Source organism: Anomalospiza imberbis, chromosome 5, assembly GCF_031753505.1.
Source record: "Anomalospiza imberbis isolate Cuckoo-Finch-1a 21T00152 chromosome 5, ASM3175350v1, whole genome shotgun sequence".
In the NCBI taxonomy this organism is placed as follows: domain Eukaryota; kingdom Metazoa; phylum Chordata; class Aves; order Passeriformes; family Viduidae; genus Anomalospiza; species Anomalospiza imberbis.
In genome coordinates, this window is record NC_089685.1 from 43,193,786 (window position 1) to 43,221,435 (window position 27,650).

General features: G+C 40.3%; 1 protein-coding gene and 1 long non-coding RNA gene across 2 annotated transcripts in view; one reads left to right on the plus strand and one right to left on the minus strand.

The window, feature by feature from the left end:
- Nucleotides 1-221: 221 nt before the first annotated feature.
- The window catches only part of PLEKHG7 (pleckstrin homology and RhoGEF domain containing G7), a 35,372-nt gene continuing 7,943 nt past the window's right edge, over nucleotides 222-27,650 (plus strand). The window contains exons 1-15 of the mRNA XM_068190376.1: nucleotides 222-316; nucleotides 1,958-2,700; nucleotides 3,794-3,816; nucleotides 9,111-9,238; nucleotides 10,954-10,994; nucleotides 12,855-12,950; nucleotides 13,984-14,133; nucleotides 16,116-16,211; nucleotides 18,446-18,541; nucleotides 19,809-19,922; nucleotides 21,600-21,774; nucleotides 23,176-23,291; nucleotides 24,072-24,165; nucleotides 24,633-24,712; nucleotides 25,986-26,145. Coding sequence (XP_068046477.1) covers nucleotides 1,996-2,700; nucleotides 3,794-3,816; nucleotides 9,111-9,238; nucleotides 10,954-10,994; nucleotides 12,855-12,950; nucleotides 13,984-14,133; nucleotides 16,116-16,211; nucleotides 18,446-18,541; nucleotides 19,809-19,922; nucleotides 21,600-21,774; nucleotides 23,176-23,291; nucleotides 24,072-24,165; nucleotides 24,633-24,712; nucleotides 25,986-26,145 — 2,074 coding nt within the window. The 5' untranslated portion in view covers nucleotides 222-316; nucleotides 1,958-1,995. The remainder of the gene's footprint in view (nucleotides 317-1,957; nucleotides 2,701-3,793; nucleotides 3,817-9,110; nucleotides 9,239-10,953; nucleotides 10,995-12,854; nucleotides 12,951-13,983; nucleotides 14,134-16,115; nucleotides 16,212-18,445; nucleotides 18,542-19,808; nucleotides 19,923-21,599; nucleotides 21,775-23,175; nucleotides 23,292-24,071; nucleotides 24,166-24,632; nucleotides 24,713-25,985; nucleotides 26,146-27,650) is intronic.
- Nucleotides 2,772-16,857, minus strand: LOC137474087 (uncharacterized). The gene is made up of 3 exons (XR_010999134.1): nucleotides 16,757-16,857; nucleotides 3,178-3,254; nucleotides 2,772-2,921 (listed from the first exon to the last, which is right to left on the minus strand). It is a non-coding gene; the product is annotated as an uncharacterized lncRNA (long non-coding RNA).

Genomic DNA, 27,650 nt, shown 5'->3' on the forward strand with positions numbered 1-27,650 from the left:
AGGAGTGGAAGCATTTTATCTGCTCTTGCAAATTATTATATACTTTCATGAGAGCTGTCTTCCCAAATTTTCTCAATGTGATTTAATCCAATGGATCATATTACCTTTGTTTAGGGGATTGATCCTGAAGCCACTTCCGTCTGACCTGATAAACAAATCCCCTAGAAACAAATCTACCAGAAAAAGCGTGTTCCCTACACCAGCATTCAGTAAGAAGGCTTTAAGAGAGAAAACACTACTGTTAAGACTAGCCATCAATTAATCAAGGACTTGTTGAAAATTTGATTTAAAAGGACATATTCAATTGGCTATCTTGGTAAGTTTGATAATATAATTTTTCTGTATGTGTGTGGTGTATTTCTGCACTTTTTTTAACAGTGTATTTTCTTTACAAACATTTTGCTGCTGAGAAATTCTGCTCACAAAAGGAACATAGAAAAATCCAAAAAGAAATAAGTAAATGTTTACTTCTTTTTAAAAAAGCTTGCTAAACTGAAAAGCAAAAATGGTCCTATTTTAAATATAAGACTACCATGAAAGATGTCTTTAAACTTTTCTACTTGTAGAACAGATCACTATTCACATGATTATCTGGAAACTGCATACCAAGTTGCAAAATTCTGCCTGGAGAAGAGAGGATTACAAAGAAAAAAATAATGAAAATAATTTTTAAAAAAACAGTGAGAATGACTGGCCAAACAACAATCAGTGAGATGTGATTACACATCACAAAATAAAAGTCTTGAAATATTAAAAAGCATTAACAGCAAATCTCAGAGTAATGGTATGCAATATCTTCATTCAAAAGAGGAAAATAGTAGCAATTTCTCTTTATCATTCTGCAATATCTTAAATGAGATGTTTAATAAGGATAAGTGTTAACTAGTTCTTACCCATTAGAGAGAAATTAATAGAAGCTAATATATTTGTGGCTATTCTCTACAGTTGTGAGAGAAGCTAATTCTATCAAAAAAATATGATTTTTCTCTCTGTAATAATCTGAATTATCATCTTCAAAAAGTTTTGGAAAAAGCAATACTTTGAACTTGATAAATTAACTTCTTTCTAATCAATCTGATGGGACTACATAATTGGATTTTAAAAAGATATTCAATGTCTAATAGTCAATTCAATAAAGAAGTCAACATAAGTTTGAATAAACTAATTCTAATAAATGACAGTTCCCCAAATAAGCTAGTAATCATAAACATATTTAAGATTCCACTTAGCAAAGAAGCTAAATTAAAGAGGTTGATTTCATAATCTTCACTATTACTTGAAATGTCAGTCCAGTTTTAGAGAGACTAAACATCAAAATATGTTAAAACAAAGCTTCATGAATCAAAGACTATTTTCTCATGAATCAACAGATAAATTACTAATATAAATAATTTTCTTCATTATTTGATTACAACATATACATAACATTTACTACAAAGTACTTTTAGGCTGAAAAGAAAGCAAGAGTGATGAGACATGCCTTACCTAAGTGTTATATTTGTATTTGCTTAAGAATTCAGCAAGAAATTAGTACTTGTACACAAAGAATTTTGCAGCAAGTCCTGAGAACAAGTGACTTCATTTTTATCCCACCTACAGCAGTGCTACAATCTCATTTATCGATGGGGGAGCTGCAACCAGAAATCAGGGGGCTGCAGTGCCAGATGAGCAGAGTTTCTGAACTCAGTTACTCTTTACCATCTAATTAGTTCTACTGACTGATGCTGACACTGCTGGCACACTCAAAGTCAGCAGCTGTTTAAACAGCTTGCTAAAATTGGGTCCTGAACCTGTTGAAACCTGCATTTAAGCAGGATTCAATGCAAAGGTAATTGTTTTTGTACTAGCGCACATACCTACCTTGGGTTGTTTTGGATAATTTTTCTATTTGCATATTTTCCCACTTAAAAATTCACATGGCAAGTTTGTAAGAACTGTTTCTGATCATGTTTCCTAGGTACACATGGATATAAATCCTTATGCTGCAAATTAAGAATGCAACAACCAAGCTCTGATTATTCTCCAGACCCAGTCAAAGAAACCTGCACCAGTGTGGAACCTCTAGACAGGGAAGCTGATCTCCATAAGGAAAATGCTGCTTCGTCTGAAAGCAGCAGCCCAGAAGATATATTCAGTTCCTCTGAAATGCAAACAGTACCAGTTTGTATGGACACCACCTTGTTTCCTGGGGACTACATTCTCAGACCAGGTTACACAGAGTCTTCAGTTCTGAGGCTTCCTACAGAGGAGTGCATTGGGATCAACCATGTACCTTTCCAGTTCGACCGTCATGCTCGGGCCAGAATTTCCACTTCTCCAACTTTAAGGCGCCTACGGATGGCCTCTGCCTCACAAGCACTGTCATTTCAGGACTGTTCTGAGACAGCTCAGCTGGGAAATCAAAAGGAATACACTGGCTCTCTCCACCACATTTGTAAGAGTCCACCTCGGTGCATTACAGTTTCTTCATTGTCGCTGCCTTCTTGTGTCCATGCAAAATTATTGTCATCCAAAGCCAAGTCTGAGAGAACTATAGCAGTTCCAGAGTCTGACATACCCAGATCAAAGCTTCCAAGCAAAAAGGATCCTCTCAGCAATGACAGTCCCAATGAGCCACCCAGAAACTCTTGGAGAGCCAACTCTGCTACACTTCCTACGAGACTCCCCCGCCCAAGCCCTACACTTTGGGCAAGTGAACAGGTAAGAGGAATAGACGGATGCAACCTCTTTTTTAGTCTTTCATATTTAGTGTTGGTCTATCATGAGTTTCTACACTTAATGGGAAGGGAGATTTTTCTTTCCAGATCAGCAAGAGACAGCAGTTCCAGCCTTGCCTCTTGGTGACCAGGTTAGCTTAGTCCACTCCTGTACAGGGCCACTCTTTCCCATCTCTGTCCATTCACGCTGGTGGGCCAGTACAACTGTTGGTGGGGATATGGAAGAATAAGACTAAGTAATTGATCCTGTTTAGGATTGGGTTTTAGAAGACTATTTTCTTTCAACTCACTCTTTAACCCTTCAACAGGATTATTCCTAAGACAGGGAAGTTCTCTATTCTGTTTTAATTAATGGCATTACTAACACTAATAAAACTAATAATTAAGCTGGTTGAGTCAAACTTAACGACTGCTACTACCAAAGGAAGAGGTACAATTCCCTTTATTTATTTCAACTTACCTAGCTTGGCCACTCACTGGCACCCCTCCCTTTTTATGTCCTGCTCTATAAACAAAGAAGCAATTGTGCAATCTCTTCTGAAAAAAAGAAACCCTGGTCCAATGAGTGTCAGAATCAGTAAAGAGAAATAAGCAAGGGAGGAGCCAACCCTGCATCTTTCAAGGGCAGGAAACTACAATTCAGGTCTCCACAAGCACAAAAGGAGAAGCTTTTTGTACAAGCCAGGTTTGCTACTAGAACTGCTCTCAAAGACCTACTACTGTGTGCAGAGGCAGTTAAAGTCACAGACACGCTCGACTCTGCCCTTATGCAAAGAGCCTACACACACATTTTGCTGAGGGTATATGGTGTCAAAAAGGTGTAGAGTTCTTCACTAGCTGGTTAGCTTTGCACTACAACCAACAGCTGTTTTCCTCCTCCGCCCAACCTCTTCAAATATAGAAAACATTCTGGATATCAAGTGAGTTCTCCTTGCTCCATAACAGTGAATTAGCCTATGCCCAAGCCTATTACACTGTTATTAGTATATTTCCCTTTACAAACAAGCTCTTTTTTCACAAAAAATCAGACTGCTTGCTTGCTTTCTGACCAACTAAGAATATTCACTTTCTTTCAGGAGAGTGGACTGCCCATGCAAAGGTATGTACATATTTATTTTATCCGATTCTAAGCTTGACTCTCCTACATTTTTAATGAATTTGCTTCACTCTAAGACAAAACTGAACACTGAGTCATATATACATAACTCAACCTTAATTTGTAGATTTGCTATATGAAATGCTTGTCACCAGCTCACTAAACTTCTTAATGAGTTTTTCTTTCAAAGGTGGCCCTTTCCCTAGCACGTTTAGCTACATTTCATGCAATATTTCATCCGGATCATTGGGAGCTTTGCACTAGGAACTAACTGCCAAAAGGTCTGGTTGTTTGGCTTAGCAGTGTCAAACTTCAGCTTGAAGAATGCGAAATACCTCAATCTTGAGTGACATTCTTCAAAAGTTTGTGGAAGGGAAAAGGGAACAAAGGAGCTAGCAGAACAGCTGAATGTTCTTCTTATACATAAGCAAAGAAGATCTAGGACTGCTACTGGAGAGGGGGATTATTAATCCTACAAACTAAGAAGAGTACATAGAATACATGGATTTTATAAGTTAGTGCAGACAAGATAGAGTGCTGCATACCATATACCTGTGCAGTGAATTGTGTCAAGGTCTTTGAAACAATTCTCAGAAAGTAAAATTGGTATTAGAAATTATTTTGATTAAGATATGTTTCTTTAAGATATTCAAATGTTTACAGAAGGGAAGGAAACTTTTATTTTCTCCCCACACAACAAGGAAGCGGGAGATAGTACCTCCATTAATAACGACCCCTCTTTCATTGATGGAGTAGTGCTCACTTTACTGCATAGCCCCCTCAAGGATATTTGGGACTGGGTGGTTTGGAGCAGACTCATATAGTCTAGGAGTCCTTACACAAGGCAGTTTCCTAGAGGAGATTCAAGAGATGTATGCATGCATGTGAAATTACATGTTCACTGAAGAAGAGGCCTCCCGGATATTCTGAACTGTTGCACTTTCCAACCCACCCTTTTGCATTTTGAATTTACAATGGAGATGGAGAGAAAAGGGGAGGCAAATATCTTTTCATGTGGATGCGAAAACAAGTAATCTAAACCTTTTGTGGGAAAAGCCTGGTCTGACCCAACCCAAAACAGGAATACATAAACATATCTCACTATCAGCAGGAAGATTTGCATGATATGTAACAAAGGTCGGGGAGAAACTGAAGATACTGAACACAGATGGTTTAACAGAAGAACACTGAACATTTAGTGTACACACTTTCTCTTGGTGCTGCTTGCCTATAGTGGCTTCAGGAGGGAAGTAATTTTATGCCAGCCAGGGTATTGGCTTTGGACCTCTATCCAGACACCTTTTAAAATCAAGAAACCACAACCCAAGGAAACAATCAAATATTTTTCTTCCATAGGCACCAGCAGGAAAGATTGTCAAAAGATGGTTGGGATGACATATTATGAATTCTATCTAGATAAATATTAGAATGTGCAAAATATATTTTAAAATGCACCAGTTTCTGCTTTAAACATTTTTTGTCAAATCTAATTTGGTCCAAGGTCTGGGTTAAGCCTGTATTCAGCTCCTCCTTTATTAAGATCATTAGTCTAACTCCTTAACAGCTAATCCCTTCTTATCACAGCCAGCAAAAACTGTTCACATGTCAGATTATTCTCTCCATCTAGAAGCACATTAGGACAGTTGGCAACTCTTCTCCAAGAGTGACTTACATATTGTCCTGGGTAAAATCATACCTCCATCCTTCAGTTTTAATGAACATCTCTTCTCCCCACTCCCCAGCTGTATTTTCAAAAAGCATCTTCAATGCACTCATACTCATTTTAAACAGCCTTCTCCCACACAGTCCTCAGTCAAGAATGCCAGCACATCCCTGTCAGCATGGCAACTTGCTGAACTGATGCTGTTTATAAAGAAATATCCAAAATAAATAAACAAAAAGGGCAAGAGGGGCAGCACAGATCGAGGTATATGTGGTGAAGAGCAGGTGAGATGCCAAACCAACACTGCCATAGAAGAAAACATTGATAAAACAAAACCTCAGGTTCACTTTGATCGCCTTTTCTCCTTGCACCATTCAGCATTATTAGAGACTGGGTGGAAAACTGCACTGCACTATTTCCTACAGCAAATCAGCTGCAGGAAGAGCCTTCACAGTAATTGCCAAGACAGCTCATATTCAATGCCTTGAAGGAGCTGGGCTCATCTACCTTGAAGTACTCCCATTCCTCTTTTAATGATTCACACAGCTGTAAAGTGTCACAGCGTCACAGAATCACAGAGTGGGTAAGGTTGGGAAGGACCACAGTGGCTTGTCTGTTACAACCTCTCTGCTCAAGCAGGATCATCCTGGAGCACACAGCACAGGAGGAGGAGTATCAATTACACTAAACCTAACTCCTTATGCAACCATAGAAATAGTTTACTTTTGACAATAGGTCATTTTCCATGCTAACTTTTTGAATCAGGGAGTCCAAACACCCTCCCCGAGCAGCTCGAGAAACAGTGTCACTGCCTGGCAGTTACCTCAGTACTGTGACCACCCTATAACATTTACCTTAGTAACAGCCTCCATTGCTTTTACTCATATCTAGTGGATATTCTTTACATAATATATCTGCTATTTAAGTAAGGTGATCTATATAGATGTCTGCTCCCTGGGACAGCTAGTTAGGCTAAGATTGGGGACATATGAAAATACTTTCTATGCCTTAGAAATAAATACATACACAGAATATTTATTTTGCCAGACCACGACCTGCTTCAATGTCTTTAATACTTTTCCATAACTTTGCCATGTAAATCTATGACATTATCATGTTTCAAAAAAAAGTGGATTTTAAGAACTAATTATTACAGATGATATCTCCTCAGATGCCTGAGTTTGTCCCTAAAGCACAAGAATTTATTTCATTCCATCACTGCAGTCCTCTGCCCCCAGTATGTAAAACCAACAAAAAATAAAGAAAAAGGCAAAGCTACATAGTCTAGAGTATGTAAAATCAACAAAAAATAAAGAAAAAGGCAAAGCTACAGAGTCTAGAGGCATGAGAAGATGCTAAGATATTGCAGACTTTAAACCTAGTAAATTTTACTACATAGAACTTCAGTAATTTAATTTCTCCAGAAAAAAACAACAGAAGCATCTGATGTATCTAATATGTCTACAGGCACCAGGCCAGGAAACCACAGATACCTGTGCTTCCCATGAGTATATAATCTAGACATGTAAGCCATTAACCAGCACAGGCTCATCATTGCAAAGGTATATTGTAGACAGGCACCCAGGTGATCTTGCCAGGCCCCCACATTTCACAGGCTTGTGCACCTATGTGAAGAGTTTGTTTAGCCATGTGTGTGCCTGGAGTTCAAGGCCTTTTTGATCTGGTAAGTAATATCATTTAACTCAGTTACAGTGACTCTGTGCTTCCATTATTAGTCTTCATAAGCCACTAGCCTGCAGCTTCAAATATATTGTGAAAATAGTAGTAGGCTAGATGCTTCAAAAATCAATAGTATACTGGCAAAATTTTACTGTGAAGCCAACCTGAAATAAATCTCTTGAATTTCCTAGTACAGTAAAAACACCTTTGAGGATTATCCTTATACTGTATTGCAGCACCTGACTTGTATAATAGCCCAGCTGCCCAAAAAATTGCACCATGGAATCACTAGAGGTTTCAGTGGCATCTTAATACAATCATTACCAACACTGAAAATTTGCATTGGGTAGCACTTGGTGCACATCTCAGGAAGGTACTCCTGAGAGGAACACTCCGCTCCCTTGCAGAGATATGGGCTTTGAGACAGCCAAGAAACAGATCCCCTACCCATTAAAGCTAACCACATACTGAGGGTTCAATTTCCTAAGAAACCACAGAGTTTCACTGTAAATCCTAAAGCCAAATAAATAAATCCTTTGTTCTCCATTCAGTAGGACTAGCAGAAAAACTTGTAAAGAATGCCTGCATTGCACAGTGTAACCTCCTCAAGATGTAGTTTTAAAACCCTGATATGTCCATGGCTCAAGTCTTAAAGTCCCAGGCCTGGCCCTCTTGACAGCCTACAGATCTCTCTCTAGTTAGGAGCAGCTTTCATCTAGACCATTCAATTGTTTAGCTAAGGCAATTGCAAGCAGTGTACCTGTCAGGTCATAAAAAGGCACAATCTCCGTGTCTTACTATACATATAAATTCCAGTTCTTCACCTCAGATCTCATCTGTCAGTTGATAAGCTGTCAAGTAACTATTTATGCACTTAAAGCAAAAAATACACCTGCCAGGTTTCACAACAAGTGTGGCAAATGGCTAGATACTCACAGTAAGATAACTGCCTAGACAAAAAAAGATCTCAGTAAGAATCATGCTTAACTGACCAAAAATATGATGCACAATAAGTGGTGACTGAAAAATTGAATTTTCATAAATGTCCATGTACTTTGTGCCTCCTCCCTCAGCTACTGAATTACTGGCCCTTTGAGGCCTAATGCAGTATTCATGTACTGAAGGCAACACAACAGCAGCTGCAGACAACAGTCCCTCTGCAGCATATACTAACACAATTCATTAGGTATCAGTGTGAGTTACTGGCAAAATACAAAAAGGTTTTTAACATACACCAACAGTTTCTGTATGTGAATGCAAGCAGCCTCTGGCTGGATACAGAATGCCAGTGTCACTTTTCTTCATGGATCTAAATCCTGGACAATGTTCTCCATTAGCAGCAACAATAGTTGGAAAGAGACATTTTTCGATCAGTAGGGCCACTGAGTTATATTACATTCAAAATATTTTAAATAGCAGAAAAAAAAAAGCCAAAAATACTTAGGAAGAAAATACTACAAACTAGCAAAAAGGTTAAATAATTTTTTTAAAACCTAACATTTTAACTGTTTCACTAGTGTGTTGTCTTTTCTTGAAATCACCTGAGCTAAAGGAAGGCTAAAAATAACAAGACATGTCAGCTAAAAACAGTATTCAATTGCTCCATTAAACTCCACTGCCAAAACATATATTCTAAAATCACCACTCACTTTTTGTCTCACCTCAGAAGAAACCAGAAACTTTCAATATTTAAATGCTCTAATTACTTATTATCTGAGGCAAGCCATGACCATAACAACCTTGATCTAAGCAACAACATAGAGTTTGAAAGACATCTAGGTATTTGCTGTCAATCACTGAAATTCTCTGCTTGTTGTTCTTTTAACACATTATGTTGTAGCTCCTGTGATTTGGTTTTTTAGCTGATTCCCTCCTGCATCAGCATGGAGCCCTTCGGAAGTTTCCCCTGCAGCCTCAGGCTGACAGAGATGACGTGTTGTTCTTGGTCTCACAGATCAGCCGAGCGCAGGCGTAGCTCCCTGGTAGTGAGTCTGCCTGGACTCGAGGTGTTCCCTGGAGATCTCCTGGTGTCAGACAGTGCCATGGACTACCTGCCCTACTCATCCTTCCTGCTCAGTGCAGGTCAGACACAGGGTGGTGTTTGCTCCTCCGAGCCCAGCAAAAACCAGGACTGGAACACATGTGTGTGTGGGATGGGAGGGAGGATGTATACAATGAGAACATGAGGTGGCACAGCTTCTGTGGGGGATCCATTTACACCACACCAAACTGACTTCATTGCCAATTTTAAGATTCTTATTTTCTTTTCTCCTGCATTTTACTGTTGAATGCAAAATGCAAGTAGATGAGAGGGTAGGACACAGATCACATTGCTCCGCCACAGGCTAGAAGCAACCAGAGCCCAGGCCAGGATCTCCATATGGAAGCAGCTGAGGTACAATTTCCTACCTCCACACCTTCAAGCAGAGAGAACAGCGGCCCATGCTGCCCTTTGCAGTAGTGTTCTGATCACAAGGGTAGCAAACCCAACCCATGTCCAGAGTTTTCTCACAAGACATTCCAAAACTGAAATACAGACCTGCAAGCAATTTCCACAAATAGCTATTGTAGAACACAGTATGGTGTGATTGACAGAGATCCTGGTGGCCAGAGATCAAGAGTTTCTCAAAAAACAAGTCAGCCAAGGTTACAACCAGCATTTTCATGACAACAAATAAGCCAGCCATTCCCAGAATGGCTAAGACCTTCAAAATACAGAAACACTGTGTGAGCCCCTGACACACCTGAAAATGGGTGCCACATAAAGAAAAGCTTTTCAGATTCCTTGCTGGACACAGTCGCTCCTCACAAGTCACCAGTGCACTCCTAAATCTAGATCCCCAGCTTTCCCTGTGCCTCACCAAGGACCACAAAGTACAGTCTGCCTCACTGCACCAGCCCCATGACAGATCTGAGGCTTAGGGCTCGTAGGATTGTTTATTCACTGGAGATTTAAATACCTGCATAACAAACTTATCATAATGAGAAGGCATAGACTAATTCTTGTTTTAAAACAACATCTTCAAAAATTGGCTTGAGGTATGACAGTTTTCCCAGGTAAAGAATCACACAGTGATCATAGCAATCACATAGTGATCACCTGTGATAAGTAGGAGTGTTCAGCATCATCCAAGATCCCACCATAGATAATCATAATTCTTGATGAGAGGAACCCAACAGCTTAATGGGTTTTAAGTCTGGTGCACAAACTGCATAAACTCAAGTATTAAATATGTGCCAAGTAGAATACTGTCAGAATTCATCCCCATACGGGCCACCAGTTGCTGGTGTCAGTGCTTGGCACCAACCAACAGTGGATGGGAGTTGACTGTCACTGTTAGTTTATTATCTTACTGTAAGACTTTCATACCTTCCCTCTGTGAGTTCTCATGGGCAGCTCCTTGCAACTCTGACTCCTTTTCTCTTTCTTCTGCACAGCTGGCTAACATCTTACTGCCCCTAACATGAACACTTGACCTTTACTGTCCCTAGCACAACCGCCTGACCCTTGCTCCTTATCAGGTCAGCCAACTGACTCCAACACTCCCCTCAACCAGCTAACCCAGTCTTTTATAACACCCATCCTTATTGGACACAGCTGTGACCTGTTAAAGGCAAGGCTGTTCCTACTCTTTGGTAATTAGTACAGCTGCAACTCCTCAGGGGTAAGATTGCCTTCAGCACCATCTCTGTTATCCCACAATCCATCCTCCCACAGAGTATAGTCTATAAAGTTGCATATAAACAATAGGGTTTTTATCTGTTTCCTTACTGATAACACTTGTTTTGCCCATTAGAGTCCAAAAAGTCAAGGTGGCCGTTTGCCAAAAGAGGAATTGTGAGTATTTTTACCATTTTATTTTCCCTTGCACTGACCTTGCCTTTTCCCAACTCTAACCTGGGTAAAAGTAGCTTCTTTACTTTCTTGCCCTTAGAGAAAGGCAGCCAGCAGGTGAGCTGAACTCAGAGGTGTCTCAGCCCTTTCTGGGACTGCTTGCACATGAATCTGCAATGAAGACTGGGTGGCTCCAGTGCAGCCATTGCATGTGATGCACATGAAAACAGTCAGTGCCACTGCTCCCCATCCCTGTGGGTGGTGGGAGGAGAGGTGTCCTTGGCACCAGGAGGACAGAGTAGGATGGGCAATGAGAGCAGGGGCTCTCATTCAGGGGTGGCAGCAGGCCCAGTGCATCTCCCTCGGATAAGGTAGCACAAGGTGGACAAATCAGTTGCATTGTTGCTTTCACCACCATGTATCCTGTATTTTCTGCGTGCCTTAGGGCTTTGGAGAGTGCGATTAAGTGCCACTCACATGGAAAGGATCTAAGCTTTACCTATAAAAGCAGCATTCCAGGACACTTTCTTAGGCCTTTCCTGTCCTCATGGGTGCCCTCACACTCAACAATGAAAGCACAACTCAGTGAATTTCCTTGTCTAACACCATTTCTTATCTTTTCCATTTATGAAAACTTTCACTCGCTAAGGTATCTGAATTTCCTTTCTGTGTACTGTTCAGCATTCAAAAAAGTATCTACAAGTTTCTTGATAACTTTTTCTCCCAATGCATGTAATTAAGAACAGTCCCTTCCCAGTATTTTTTGCATTTTATCAAAGAATAGTTTGTGTATACAAAACCAATGCAAGTACTCAGGTTTATATGTACAAGAACTCCCTCTTCATTTGATAGTAGTTTGATAGGATTAGAAGGAGTATGAACTAAACCTGAGGATTTTTAAATTCAGCAAAATATTTTAAATCTGCAATAAAAAGCATTTGATATTTAGACAAAAGTGATTTCTAAGACTATTAAATGCCATAAAATTCAATTCATGAAGATTCATTTGCTGCTACACTGGTTCAGTGTGCATATATATTAACTGCATTATTTTTTCTGCCCCATTTCAATCTATCTTTCTATCTATCAGGAGCTGAACTTAAACCCTAAATTTCAAATATTATAATCAAACACATATTTCAAAATTGGCCTGAATTCAGTACCTAAAGTTCAGACACTAGAAATCCATGAAGTGGGAATATACTGTTCCAGAGAACAGATAAAATTTAGGCAAACACCTTATAAGTCTGCACCCACAGTACTAAATTAGAGTTCATAAAGAAGGTTTAAATTTTTGACAAGGACTGAATAAACAAAGCCAAAACAAAAGCAATTGTTTTTATTTTGTGGTCCCTCACACAATGTCCTGCTGTTCTTTTAGCTTTCTGAAAGCTCATTTTACAGACACTACTCTGCAGATGACCAAGGGAGCTTTTTCCAGATGTAGTTCAAAAAATTAAAATAAAATAAGCACATAAATTTGTATACCTATGACAGGATTGCAACTATGAATCCGTTATCGCCTATCTCTGACAGTGCTAAGGGAAGCAAACATTTCATTTGTTCTGTCTTCCAAGGGTAGCCCATTGCCTGTTACCAATGGTTTGCCCTGTCAAAGACTTGTGTATTATGTGAATAATAGTAATAGTCTTACACATCCAAACCTGAGGCATTTCCACACCCCACCCACAGCTACAAAGAAACCTGCCATCACTGCCATGTCTCTGTGTAGAAGAGCCTGGAAATATAGAGAAATCACTCATTTAAGGGGAAACTCCTTAAGGATTAGGGCAAGAGGGGTAAACTTCTTAACAGTCTTTAAAATACTGTATGAATCAAGGGTGGTTTCTTGTCATTCAACAGGGTAAAGACAAACAGAAGCAAGCCTCTGATCTGGAAAGTTGTCTTTCTACTGTTAAGATCACAGACCACTACACAGATGAATTTTTCTGCTTAAAGGTATCAAAATACTCAGTACACTATATCAAGGATACTTAAGGATGGAAGGATGAATTCTATGTTCTTTATAAGCTAACATTTTTCAGTTCATTAATCTGGATATGAGACCTTTCTGTTAAATTAATGCATAAGTATATGGTATATTTTTGTCAAAATGACAAATGAAGGAGCAAGTGGGAAACTGAGGGTCAGAGTAGATTAGCAAGGACCCTCAAAATCATCTGGATTTTGCCAGTGTTCCAGACTTCCCTAGATCAGGGAGGTATCACCTCTAGAAAAGGTCTCAAGGCAACACCTACAGGTTCTAGAAAAGCAGAGGAAAGAAACTACAGCATCAGAGAGATGTCAAATGGGACACAGCCACTCCCATTGCTGTGCTCAGAGGCAGCCACATGCCAGTCAGTGCCAACACCAAGGTTTGGCTCCAGAAAAGCCACCAAAGCCAGTCTGCCAGACAAACAAGGCTTCTGGCCCCTAGCCACCTAACATCATCCCCTCTCTGAAGCAAACCTTTTGCTTCCTACAGCAGGCTGTTATTTGCAGATCCCCACGCGCAGTTGCTGAGGGCTTCTGTCCGTGCCTAATTTATATATGGACATCTGACTTCGGAGCAGGTCCATAATGTGATAGTAGCCACCTTAGGACTAAAAAAAACAATTTCCAAGTGACTATGACCTAGTCCTTTGGTACCTTGATTTTATCATCATCTAGAAAATAAGACGATATCATCCACCCAAGAGCTGCACAACAGAACAAATTCCTTAGCATTTGCAAGCTACCCACTAATTTTTGATACAACATACCTAAACACAGATTATCACATTGTGCTGCTTTCAAATTCAGTGTGTTTATATTGTAAGTGTTTTAGAGGAGAATGGTGGGGTTTAAAATATTTTAAAGGAACTTTTAAGCCTTCAGAAGAAAAATAACTAATACTGGTAGATGAAATTTACACAGTAAATAGGACATAGATTCTTTTCATAAGGTCTGAAGCAGCTGATGCAACATTTTTTCTTTCTTCTTCAATCAATAGAGTACATCTTGGTATGAATTTATAAATGAGCAACAGACTGAGCAGAAAGATGTCAACAGCCAGTTAGAAATGAAAAAAGAAGCAGCAGTGTGGGAACTTTTCACAAGTGAATGCACTTACTTTCTGGATCATTTGCTGGTTCTCAAGATGGTAACATCAGATTTCACTTTGCAAAAATAATGAAACATTATTTGTTCTGCTGTGATGGACACAAAGCCTCCTGAAACCTCTCATTAGAAGTCTGTGGGGGAATGACTTAAGCACCTGGTTTTTCCTCCCACCCTGCCTGCTCATCATGTTTCCATAGCTCCCTTTTCTGTCTTTATGATGGTATCTCTTCTAAACATCACTTTTGAGTGACGCAATCTAGTGCTTTGCAATTACCATCTGACTGCAGAGCCTTCCAGGATATTCAACTGATATTCCATTAGTTCTCTCACAAACACTGTACTGAAGCCATGCTACAACCAGTTATTTCTGTACAATTTCTGTACAATTGCTAATATTGCTAGTGTGCAACATTATATTTGTCATTTAACTTCATATAGAGCTGTGGTTAGATTATCCTGACAGGAGCATGAAAACCTCAGAATTCAGGAGACCTGTAGTTTTAATGTTACACGAAAACAAGTATACTGAAAACAATTCCTCTCCCAAAAACTCTGTATTACCTCCAATATAGTGAATTTTAAGAGCTTGAAATATGGACAGGAATATTACAGACTGTTACAAGAATAGCTGCACTATTTATATTCACCACACATCAAAAGTTAATGTATCCATTCAAAAGGATGGAAGCTTCCACAAACATTTTCTTATCATTTTTCTCTTAGTAGGCACAGACAATTTCTGATTTCTTATTAAGTCAAAGAAAAGAGATTTGTGAAACATCTTCCATGTGGCTGAAGTTATCCTGGATAACACAAGAGCAAAGTAAAGGAAATAAATAGAGGAGTGGGCTGAATTCCTTCTTGGTGGGGCAGAACAGGAAGGGACAGAAAACAGGATAGCAGGACCAGCTATTGGCTCAAAGCAGGAGAAGAGCATCCTTGTTTCTATACACTTTGTTTAGAAATCTGAAAAGTTTAAAAAGTGGTGAATACTGGGAAGAATGAAGACAACAGCAGGCATGCAGGGTCCTTGTGAGTCTGGTGTAGGAATCCACAGACAAGCCTTAGCCAGCCCTGCATGGCCCATGAATGATGAACTGTTCAATCAATGCCAGTTTCCCAACCTCTCCCGCTAAAGAAAGAACCCATTGCATTTGGGTAACCAGTTTTAAAGATACCTGCTTACTTCCAAGTATAGAAATATTCCACTGATTTTAATGAATCTCCACAGGGAGCTTTTAGACCACCATAAATCCCCTTTAAGCTCTCAGGATAACTAGGTCATGGAACTAAAGAATTACACAAAGCTAAGCAAACACTCTCACCAGTTATTCAGTCTTGGCACCTGGGTGACAGGTTTTTTCATTATGCTTTATACACATAAACAAAAAGAATCTACTCAGTAACCTATAAATTTTAAGACTTTTTCAGATTTAGGTCAGATTCAGCACAGCTCAATCAGATTAAAAAACATAAAATCTTAAACAGCCAATAAATACACACAAAGTTTTCACTGAATCCAGGCTAATAAAACAATCCAAAGAGATGAAAATCCTCCACAGGACCTCTACTTACCTTAATCCAAGAATATCTTTTTTCCTCATAGTAACTCTAAACAATTTAGATACCAGCAGTTGCACGGGGTAGGAAGGAAAGCATTTAGAAAGGTCATAGAAATCAGTAACTGTGACTCTGATGTTACTGAGTCCTTCACACAGGGATCTGCAGGGGGTTCACTTGCCCCTCTTCTGCCCAAGGGCACAGCAGGGACACAGCTGCCTCCATGGTAACCACAGAGAAACCCCAGAGACATCACTCACACCCTCTTCTGCACAAAACCCACTATTTAACCTTCAGGCAGATCAGGAAAATTTTGTCACAATGCCATCTTCTGCCCTCCCTAAATCAAACAATCCTTTCATGAATTTCAGTAAAGATGTAATTTGGGGGGTGGGGGGGTGGTGGAATTTTTATTGAATTGGCACAAACAGTAATTAACATGGCTTTGTTTTGGTTTTAAAGATATTTATGAACACTCTAAAATACCTCCAGAGTAATGAATTTCTCTTGGATGTGGATTTGTGGAGACTTTTTGCAAACTTAGAGGAGTTAAACAAGGTGAGTAGAAAAAGTGAAGAGTTACTCAGATCAGAAATCAGTCAGCCTAGTAAAAGAATACAACAAACCAAAAGCTTCTATTTAGTTTCAATGCTCACATTTGGTACTTTGTTCAAATAATCCACCTTTTCCTCTTTTCTATGTGATATATCAGTGAGAGTCAAATACCACCAGTGCAAATCATCTTCTTGTATCTCCAGCCAAAGAAACATGGCATTTTAAACATGGGGGAGAGCTCATTTGGCAGTGGTTTCTGAAGTAAACACACATTTGAGACTAATTCTCATAAGCAGTGACCTTTTAAAAGAGATGAAGAGAAACTACCCAATCCCTACACCAAAACAGAAAGCATAGCAAAATAACTACATAACAAGTCCCCTTTTGCAAGCAGATGGCCACAAAGACTTTGCTAGCTATTATGCCACTCCAAAAGAGCAAGTTAAAACAAAAGGCTGACCCCTTCTCTCCAGCAGAGGTTTCCTTTGGCATGTGTGTGAGGATCTCTCCCACAGAGACTGGATGCTCTGTGTTCATGTACTACTTACTCTGCGCCGTCCAGGAGGAGGGAGGCCACAAGGCTTGGCTGTGATGTGCTCCAGCTCTTTGCTGCTTTTTGTCAGTTGTTGGGAGACCCACTTCAGCTCCTGAAAGTTAAAAACCCCTAAGTCAAAAATAGCTTTTATATTACTTTAGAAACAAAAAAAAAAAAATTTCTTAGCTTGAGGGTCCTTTTATAGGACACCTCACCCTTCATTGCAAAGTGAGTTTTGGAAAGACCTCTGCAGTTGCTTTAATTGATTAACTACTCACAATCACATCACATGCCCTAAATCAGCTGCTAGGGTTCATTTATTTCCCTTACTGTAATTCCCTTGCCCTAGTACTGAATCTCTCCCTTTTTAGCCAAAACAAGAAAATTGGTAAAGGTCTTCAAAGTAAGGACAATTAGCCAGAAGTCAAACACATGAGCAAGGCACTGCGGCTAAGTCACAGATCTCACACCTGGTGAGCTGCTGAATGACTAACCAGTAGGTTTGGAGATACAAGGAAAAAGATTTTTAGCTGACAGGTTTCACCTTTGGCTTATTGTGGACTCAGACTGTACATGCAGGCAACTACTAGAGCTCAGCAGATGTGTGGTTGTTGATTGCCTTGTTCTTGTTCAAATAAGGGAGTGGGATATATTGCTGTGTTTCACTTAGCTTTGGGCTTGGCTGGAGCTTGGTCATGTCTTGAGGGAATTGTCTTAAAAACATGGCTAGCTTTAATTTCTGATCCTTATTGATGAGGATAATACATGATCATCTGTTATGCATACTTTAAATATTGATTAAATCTAGAAGAAAGAAGCTGCTCCCAATGCCTTTGGTGCCTTTTTTCATACATTTTACAGTATGCATATCCTCTAGCCAGCAGGCTGAATCCATGAAAAAAATGTATGCTGTAAAATTGTAAAGGTCAAAATTAAAGAATTAGCATCATCCTATAAGCATCCTTGCCCCCATAAATACACCAAATAAAGCAGCCTGTAGCAGTATCACAGCAGATTTATGTGCTTTTCTGGCCTAACATTTGGTCAGCAGCTTAGTCTAGTCATGAATTTGTGTGAAAATAGTATGAATAGTGAAATTTGTGTGTTCAGGATGTAAGTGTGGGCTTAGGAGCAGGCTTGCAGCCCCATCTGACCGATAAGGTAGGCATTTTGAATCCAATATAAACATGTAAAGTTAACTTATGCAGAATACGTAAGTTTTCATAGTATTTTATAGATACTTCCTTCACCTTCAATTGTATGAAACAAACCCAAAATGAGTGAAAGATGGTGTCTTCCTCACAGACTGTGAAGGCTTCCTTAACTGCCACAGTTCTGTCATACACAATCATTGTTTTCCAGCAGATACCATTCACCCATTGTCATTTTTAATGTCAATACATGCTAAATACAGCTGCTACCCTAAGAAAAGTTTAATGGACTAATTAATCTTGTTTCAAAGCTTTTCTCATCAGGCATTATCACAACATAAGTGGGTATTTGTATAGATTTGTCCTAGTTTCTGACTAAGAAAGCATTCTGGGCATAATTTTGAAGACAATTCTGGCAATGGTAGAGATAGGTATAGGCACCCATTACACTTGGAGCCTTTAGAGAGGCCAGGGATGGAAAAAAAAGCTGCTTTAATCTTAACTTCAGATCACTGATGCTAATTTATCTTTATTTTTTTCCCCTTACTTAGATAAGTCTCAGTTTTCTGAAAACATTTTTTGAAACTGTGAAGAAGCACGTCAGCAAGTCAGACTCTCCTGTGGATTTCAGCTCCGTACTCAGAATGGTAACACAATTAGAAGTATTCTTGCTTTTAATACAAGCAGCAGACCATTTATCATGGCATAGAGGTGCTCCAGAGCAACCAGGTCAGTCAAGTCCATGCCATCTGTCATGGGCAGTTTGGTCTCAGCCTCAGGTTGCTCCTGTTAGAAGGATGTTTTTGTTTCTACTCATTGGTATGATTGAAGCAGTCATGGAAAGGTGCTCTGTATGTGGAATCAAGTGTGGAAAGATTTTCCCTTCCTGGGGAACAGCAGCCCAGACTCTGAGGAGACTTTTCCACTGGCAGAGGCAAGCTTCCCCCTCTATGAAAGATGTTTCCCTGAAACCAGACCCCAGCCCCATCACTGCCTCCTTCCACTCCTTCACACTGATCCTCCTTTACATCATAGACCAGACCCACAAGTGTTTGTAATTGTTTAATTAAGAGCTCATTGACACTGAAATGACACTTTGGCCTGTGTCTGTTGTTAAGCAAGAGAGAGATGCAGCCACAGCTGTCCTAACACTGCCAACCTTGCCACCCTTTTGGTCAGTCTGTGTGGTAAACAAGGCAGTTGCCTGAACAGCAGTCTACAGGAGCTCTAATTCCTGCTCAACTTCCCAATGCCTGTAAAGCTGGAAATATTAATGAAGATAGAAAATCAGTTGATTGACCAGAACCTTCCCTAGCAGTAGAGGCCATTAGAAAACTTCTGGGAAATACTAGAAGACTCTACCTCAGTGTTAAGATTTTTAACAGAGAAATTCAGGCTAGAGCTTGGTTTCTTGCCCCTGTGACCTCTGATTTCAGGCATTCTTATTGATAATGTTTGTGTAGACAAAGTCCCAGACAAAGCTGCATTTTATCATGCATGACATTCAACATCTCCAACGTAAATGAGGCTATCCTGTTATTTCTAAGAGCATACTCAGATATAAGATACCATGATACATGAAGTCATCAAAGCTGTTTCAGAAATAGTGGGTTTCATCTTCAACTTCCATATGAATTTCACATCATTTATTTCTAATGAGAACAAAGTCTGTGTCACACCTCTGCAGATCCGTTAAAACTCTACTCCCATGCATTACTGAAACATTGTTGTGGTATTTTTACTACTTTACAGTTCTATTGCTGTTTAAACTGCCCTCTACTTTTTTAATTCCCTCTTTCCTTCCTAGGTACAAGGAAATCTCATATAAAATGCACATTACAAACCCAAACCCCCTGTTTCTCCCTTTGTCATTATATTTTTCTTTCTTGATAAATTTCCAAACCTTTTCTGCAGTTTTTCCAGGGTGACCTCTGCCAGACACATCAGATTTATTGCCTTAATTATACCTCTGCTGTCTTCTACTTGGAAAAATTGAGACAGAGAGAAGATTTTGGCATCTACCTGAAGGTAAAGTGATGTTGTTGTTGTTGTCTTCAGTCTTCCTACCTTATGACAAGATTTTAACAGCAAACAAGGGATGTTCATTAGAAGCAAAACTGTGTAGACAGCATTTCACATGGATTTTTTGAACTGCAGAGCCTATCAGCTATGGGAAGTCACCCTTCTGAGTGTATGTTCACCTGCATGTGTGAAAGTCCTACTTGTAATTTAGAACAGATTGGGGGGCGGGGAGAGCTGGGCTGTCTTTTTGCAGGCAGAAAATAAAAACTACTAGCCTCTTTCACGTATTTCACACATAATCTCTTGACTCAGTGACCTCCAACTTAACAAAGTGAAATGGTTACAGGAGAAAAAAAAAAAAAAAACAACACAAAAATCAATTTGAAATGTTTTACTTAGGCATCAAAACACTACCAGTAAGGGAGAATTTACCTCCCTCTAAGGCTGGAAAGAGCAATCAGTGGACTCTTTATCAAGTTGCAGTACTACAGCAGGTTTTGTCTTTGCTGACATCAGCCAGTGCAGTGGTGGGGATCTCAGGCTCTCCTCTTTCTGGCATCACTAGCAGACCAGTGTACCCTGTAAATACTTAAGATTAATCTTCAACATTACAGGTTTAGAAAGAGAAACCTGAAGTAGTGGGCTTTTCTCACAGCTAGCCCAAAACTGGAAGGATATCTTTTTGTGGCAAACAAGTTCTGCAGCTTGGACCTTAGAGTTTCACATTACTTGCTCCCTGATGAAGATTTCATATATTCACACCTAGGAAAAATGTTCCCCAGTGGCAAGTTCCCCAGTAGCAGTGACCCCAAAATATAAAGTGGCTTACAAACCTAACTCAGGTTAATTTTCTCTGGTCTTCCTGATAAAACTAAAACAGCAGCTAAATAAGAGCCCTACTTGATATGACAGCATGACTACAGCATCTGGAATGGTAAGCAGCAATGCAGAAACTGAATCTGGAGGGGCAATGCAATTCCCTCTGTAGAGAGCTGTCCTTGGCTTGGCTGGGATAGTGTTAATTTTGTTCCTAGTAGCTGGTATAGTGATATGGTTTGCACTTAAGATGAGAGTAATCTTGATATCACACTGATGTTTACTTGTTGCTAAGCGGTTTGCATTAAGTCAAGGACTCTTCTGTCTCTTACCACCACCAGCAAGGAGTCTGGTGGGCACAAGAAGTTGGGAGGTGACACAGCCACAACAGGTGACCCAAACTGACCCAAGGGGTATTCCATACCATATGGTGTCATGCTCAGTATATAAACTAGAGGGAAAGCTGGCTGGAGGGGCCTCTGCTCTGGGACTGGCTAGGCATGGACCAGTGGGTGGTGAGCATTGTGCACCACTTGTTTTGTATGTTCTGTTGTTTTTTCCATTCTGTTTCTATTCTATTAAACTGTCTTTATCTCAAACTACAAACCTGATTTTTTTTATTTTCCATTTCTCTTCCCCATCCCACAGGAGGGAGTAAAGAGTGAATGAGTGGCTGTGTGGTTTAGATACTTGCTGGGTTAAACTATGACAAGAGACTTTATACTGACCTTGTTCTCACTGAGTGAGACACTCATCTTTCATTAGTCCCTGTCTTGTTACAGTCAGCTAATGATGCAGAAAACTGTTTGCTACCTCCTAGCCAGGAGGAAGCTGAAGCCTAAGGCACATTTTCTTTGTCTTCAGCAGTGGTGTGAACAAAATGAACAGTGCAAAAGGTTGCATCTGCCAGAGTTGCTGGTTGCTCCTCTACATCGACTTACGCGGTATCCCCTCCTCCTCAATAACATCTGGAAGAGGAGCACTGACGAAACAGAGAAAAGTTTTATCCAATCACTTAAAGAGAAGGTGGAAAAGTCTATAAGTAAGTAACAAAGGTTAAAAGTCAAGTATGCAGTTACAAATTAGAAAGCTATGTGGCTTTTTTGTACATGTTCGTTCAAGTGTGAATTGGTCAAGTGTCTCCACAGAAAAGCAACAAGGATGTGTGTGCCTTCCTACAGTCCTGACCCTCATTCTGTAGGGAATTATTTGGGCCACCTTGTGCTGTCAAAGCCTCTCTGAGCAATGTCACAGGACTCCCAAATCAGTGAGTCACTTGTATTTTCCTAGAATCATCTGCAGTGACAGGCAAAAAATTAAAAGCAGATCTCAAATTGGACCATATCAAGAAAGATCTCAAACAAAGAAGTCTTTCAGTTGGATTTATGTCAAAGGAGGATTTTTTAGGGCTGATCCTTAATAGGATAAATTTGCACTCACAAGGGGAATATTATGTCCGTGACCTTTCACTAATGCCAGGGTCCTACTATGTAAAGTTATCTTGGCTACAGATTTTCTCTGGCTATTGTGGAAAACAAGTGGCTGGTCCAGATATTATTTTTTTCCCTGATTTTTTTTAAATATATATAATATTTATATATTTAACATATATAATGACAGCAGTTTTAGGTGTGGCCCCAAAAGACCATGGGATGTTTGTAGAGTATTACTGGCAGAATAAATAGGTCCTTCCAGAAATTAAACACCTCTGGATTAAACAAACCAAAGCTAGAAGGGTGACCCTTCTTGACTCACAGACATTGACAAAGATGTGCCTTCATTTTTTGATCAATGAACCAGTTACATAAGGAATAGTTCTAGTCCAAGAACTCCCCTTCTGGTGGGGAGGTATGTGTCTGAAACCATTATCTGCAATATCACTCCATCGAATACTTGAAATTTTAGTTGCAGGTCCATTAAAGCTTTTCCCATAATGGCCTTGAATCAGCAAAGATACAGTCCCCATTTTTCACATTTTGAGTGACCCCCTACTGCAGTCACTTCTGGCAACACTTCCTCTGAAATTAATTCTCATTCATTTCAACAGTCTGTCTTTATCAGGCTGTATATAATGAAAATTATTTTTCTCTCACCATACCAGAGAGTTTAGAATGGCAGGACTTTTTTTGAAGACATTTTGAAGATTACAGTTTAATTGAGTTTTACATGATGTCCTGTTCCCCAGACAGATTAGTAAACACAACTTTTTCATTTAGCAGTGAATTTAAGCATCTTTGAATGCATGAATTGAAATTCTGTCCCTGCTGATCTAAGTAGAGTTTAGACATTTTTTACAGTGAGCTCAAGATTTCATCTGGGGCCTCACATGTGAGGTACTTCAGCTTTCACTGGAGAAAATCAGTATTCAGCATCTTCTAGAAACAGGACTGCTTTTGCCAGCCCTAAAAGTAACTGATGTTTCACACATTTCAACACATTTCAGGGGATCTGGAAGGTAAAGTCAAGTGGTTGGACAACTTTCAGAAGTTCAGGCAGCTGCAAGAGGTCATAATTTGGCCTCAGGTCTGGGATCGTGACAAAAGGTTCTTTGTCCCAGAGGTAAGCAGATTTTAAAGGACTTTTTTTTTTTTCCTAGAGGAGGGTTTAGTTTCTTATCTGTCTTCATAGTGTGGTCTAAAGTTGGCTGGTTGTCTGTATTCTAGTTAGTGGGGATGGCTCTGCTCTAACAGGAGCAGTTGTAGCCTGGGCACTGCAAGTGCAGTAGCTGAACACACACAATGCCTTGGATGGCAGCACGGGTTGCTCTCAGCATCCAAGAGAGGGCAACGATACAGTCCAGGAGGACTCTGCCATATTTGCTTTTAAGGGACAGAAGGAAATGGGATAGATGTAAGTATTACCAGCATTCAATAAAGCAGAAATTATTTGCCTCTTTCACTTCTCAAGCTGAGCCAAAGAACTTCCCATTTACACTTAAATTGCATTACAAAAAATTACACAGGATACCTGGGTGTGCACATTTTTGCCGTAGCTACCCTGTTAGCCAGAAAGACTTTAAGCAGCACTCCATAGTGGAGTAACATCAAGTGGATCTCATCTCAAGGATTATGTCTGTTCACATACAAACCGGGCCCCAAACACTATTAAACTCAAATTGGAAAAGTAAAACCCAGCTTAACATTGCAAAAGCATAAACACATTTAAGCAATAGCACTGCTGAAGAAACACAGGCATGCTCAGTTATCAGCTGTGTGATGTACTTAGCCTGAGGCACAAACACAAAAATGCTCATCTTGTCTAGCTGCTGGTTGCTTCCCAGTTCATCATCCATTTATGCATGATTAGCCCATTCTTTCTCTCTTTTTTTTTTGGGTCAAGTGTTTGAAGCAAAACTTAAAAGAAAACAGCAGTGAAAACATTTTGTCTTCAGCGAACAGACTTCTCCTTTATGAAGGGAAGCTGATGCTAGCAGGTAAAGTCTCGGAATCTCCTGGTGTCCAGATATAGCTTAACAGAATTATACATTGTTATGGTAGGTCCAGAATGAACCTCTGCAACAGCATTTGGGCAGGTGCAGGAAAGAAAAAGCAACTGCATAGTTTATCAGAGAGAGACTGAGATACAGCCAAGCTGCCAATAGGATGATGGTCTATAAGATTGTTTATTGTCCTTTTTCCTGGCAAGCAAGTAGTTGTTATGTCAGAATGACGTAGCTGCTACAAGGTACAAATTTAGTAGCCAAAATGACTGAAAATATTATTTAGTGCATTTGAGAATGCAGATTGGAGAAAGAGTAGCTGTGAACTATACTGGAAACAAGGCTGCTTTGTTAAAAGCATTCTGTAAGGTGCAGTGATTCATTAGATGTGCCTCATCTTAGTAGTAGCAATTCCTTAAAATAATCACACCATAAAACTGATTTTTTGTTTTCCTTCTCAGAAAGCACAAGACTCCTTGATGTCTACCTCTTTTTATTTGATGATTTCCTACTAATTACCAAAATTAAACGTAACAAAAAGGTAATATTGTCTAGAGATACACATGGTTGCAGTTGTTGCATTTTTTAACTTTTGGATGGCTTTTGAGCATACTTTGGAAGATTGATTTAATGATAAAAATACAAGACGACTAATCAGCATGAAGAACAGCTGATACTTCCTTATGTGACTAGCAAACCATAACACTGATTCAAAAGCCTGCTTCTAGGCTCAGTATGGTACAGGAGCACTATTACTGGCAGAATTTACATTAAAAGACCTTAATATCTTCCTGATGTTGTTCTGATGTGCTGGACTCCTAAAGCTCAGAAAAGTTTCAGGAATGTAAGACTTTTTGTAATGGTCCCTGCAACCTGAGAATTTTTTATCCCAGAGATATCAGAACTGCTGGAAAGAAGAAAAAATTAAAAGGAAAAAAAACAGAGAAAGGCTAAAATGATGGAAGATTGGCTATACTGCTTGTTGTCCTCTCTTTGCCTTGATTTACCCAAGTTTAAAAATGAGATATAATGACTCCTTTTAAGAAAATGTTTCTTGATGAATGATTCTATAGAGTTCTATAGATAATAAATATCTGTATTTAGACACCCACAGAAGAATCAGATGACCTGAAATTCCTAAAGCTTCAGTATAGGAGTGCATTTAGGTAATTAAGTTTATGAAACTGATGTAAACTGAGTCTAAATGAACCTGTGATAATCTCCTAGGTTTTTTGGGCTTTTTTTTTAAGAAGCAGGTGTTCTGCTTTAGAGAGAAAGGAGATAGAGAAAGCATGCAGTGAAAGGTTTTAGAATCGCAGCACCATCCCTTAGCAACGGGGCTGGTAAAGGAAGCAGAAATTCAAGGGACCTGGTACCCTCAGGCAAATCTCTTTGAGGGTTGTCCCACAGACATGTCTTGGTGAACCTTCTGTGAAGGGCTGCTACTCATCTGGAGCTCCAGGAATTCTGTCTTGTGCATATGCAGGAGGGGAGATAAGGAAACTTACACCCAAGGAAAGGAAAAAAGCCCTGCTATTAAAATAAAGAGGGAAAGGGGGAAAATACTTCTGGAACGCTTATGACTGTCTTCTGCTTGTGGACTTGTATTGTGTTTCTTTTGTCGTTTTTTAATGCAAAGTGTGACATTGCTGAAGATCTCCAGGTACCAGTCAGTTTTTCTAAGATTCCTCAGGCAAAGAAGCTGTCTGTGTATCTTTGATAAGAGAAAACCCATAATTTGGAGTTGTTTAGTGCCTATACCTCATGAGCAGATGGCAGACAACCTGCTAACCAGCTTCATTTTCTATTCCCAGAAATATGGAGGCTCAGACACCAATTTAATTCCTGTCTGTCCTTCCCTCACTCCTGAGCTGCAGTCCTTCATAAGAGAGGGGGGATTTTGCACAGTCCTAGACCAGCCCATCCCACTAGACAGACTCGTACTGAAAAATGTTGAACCCATCCAAGTTACAGGTATGTGCCTGCAAGCACTCGAATGCCTTCATAAACAGCATGTCAAGGAACTGTGTGTGTGGTAGCATAAGGACAAGCTGCTGTTTGCCCACAAACCACACCCAGATGCCCGGAGTGCAAACACTGGTGCCTCAGCACTGCCTGGCTTCACAGCTCTGCTCCTGCTGGGAGGCATGTCTGGGCTGCTGCCTCAGACTTCATAGCCCGCAGCCCCCTGCTGCCAGCAGTGACTCACACACACACCAGTGACTGTCACATACTATCCATTCTCCCCAAAGGAGGTATCAAGACTCCAATGACTCCTCCTTCTCACAAGCCAGGTGTTCCCTTGTCCTAACTGTCCTTATATGCTCTCTCAAACCCCAAGCATCTTTCAGTTCACCCCAAGAACATTTTCAGTTCCATACTAGTTACGCAGCATTTTTTCAGCTGCACCACTACATTGTTCTCCTGGGTGTCTTCCCACATACACAGCAGCCATTCTCAAGGAGGCTGGAGAGGAGATTTACATCCTGCTACTGCTCCTACTCACATCTCCACCAGCTCTTGAGAGGATGGAAATCACCCAGCATACATCAATGCTTCCTTGCTTTCAGACATCCAAACGCATCACTGGGGAATACGCCTCCTATCCCTGCTGCTGTGCAGCTGGGTGTGGAGTGAAGGAGGGCTGACTGCCACAGAGAGTGACCAGCCTTACCCTGACAAAACAAGGTTCCTGAAGTCACCAAAATCAGATTTTGGGTCAGGGAACAGGCATGCACCATCAGGCCTCCCCTTGGTCTGAGAGCAGCAGGCTCTCACATGCGTCACCTTGGTGGTGAATAGTGCCACATCCAGTTGGTGGCCAGTCACTTGTGAAGTTCCCCAGGGCTCAGTATTGGTGCTAGTCCTGTTTAACACCTTTACAAAAGACCTGGATGAGGGGAGTGTGGGAAGCCTTATAGATGGCATTAATTTGGGTGGGAGAGTTGATCCACTGGGAGGTAGGAAAGCTCTGCAGAGGGATCTAGACAGGCTGCATCGATGGGCCGAGGCCAACTGCATCAGATTTGGTAAGGCGAAGTGCCGTGTACTGCACTTCAGTCACACCACCACCATGTAGCATTATGAGCTTGGGGAAGAGTGTCTGGGAAGCAGCCCAGAGAAGGACTTGGGGATGCTGGTTGACAGCCAGATGAACATGAGCCAGCATGTGCCCAGGTGGCCAAGCAGCCCAATGGTATCCTGGCCTGTAGGAGCAATAATGTGGCCAGCCCAACTAGGGAAGAGACCTGTACTTGGCACTGGTGAGACCACACCTCAAATTCTGTGTCCAGTTCCAGGCCACTCTACAAAAAGTACATTGAAAATCCAGAGTGTGTCCAGAGAGGAGCAGTGAAGCTTGGGAAGGGTCTCAAGAGTAAGTCCTAGAAGGAGTGGCTGAGAAATCTGGGGATGTTTAGCCTGGAGAAAAGGGGTGACATCATCACTCCCTACAACCACTTGAAAAGAGGCTGTAGCCA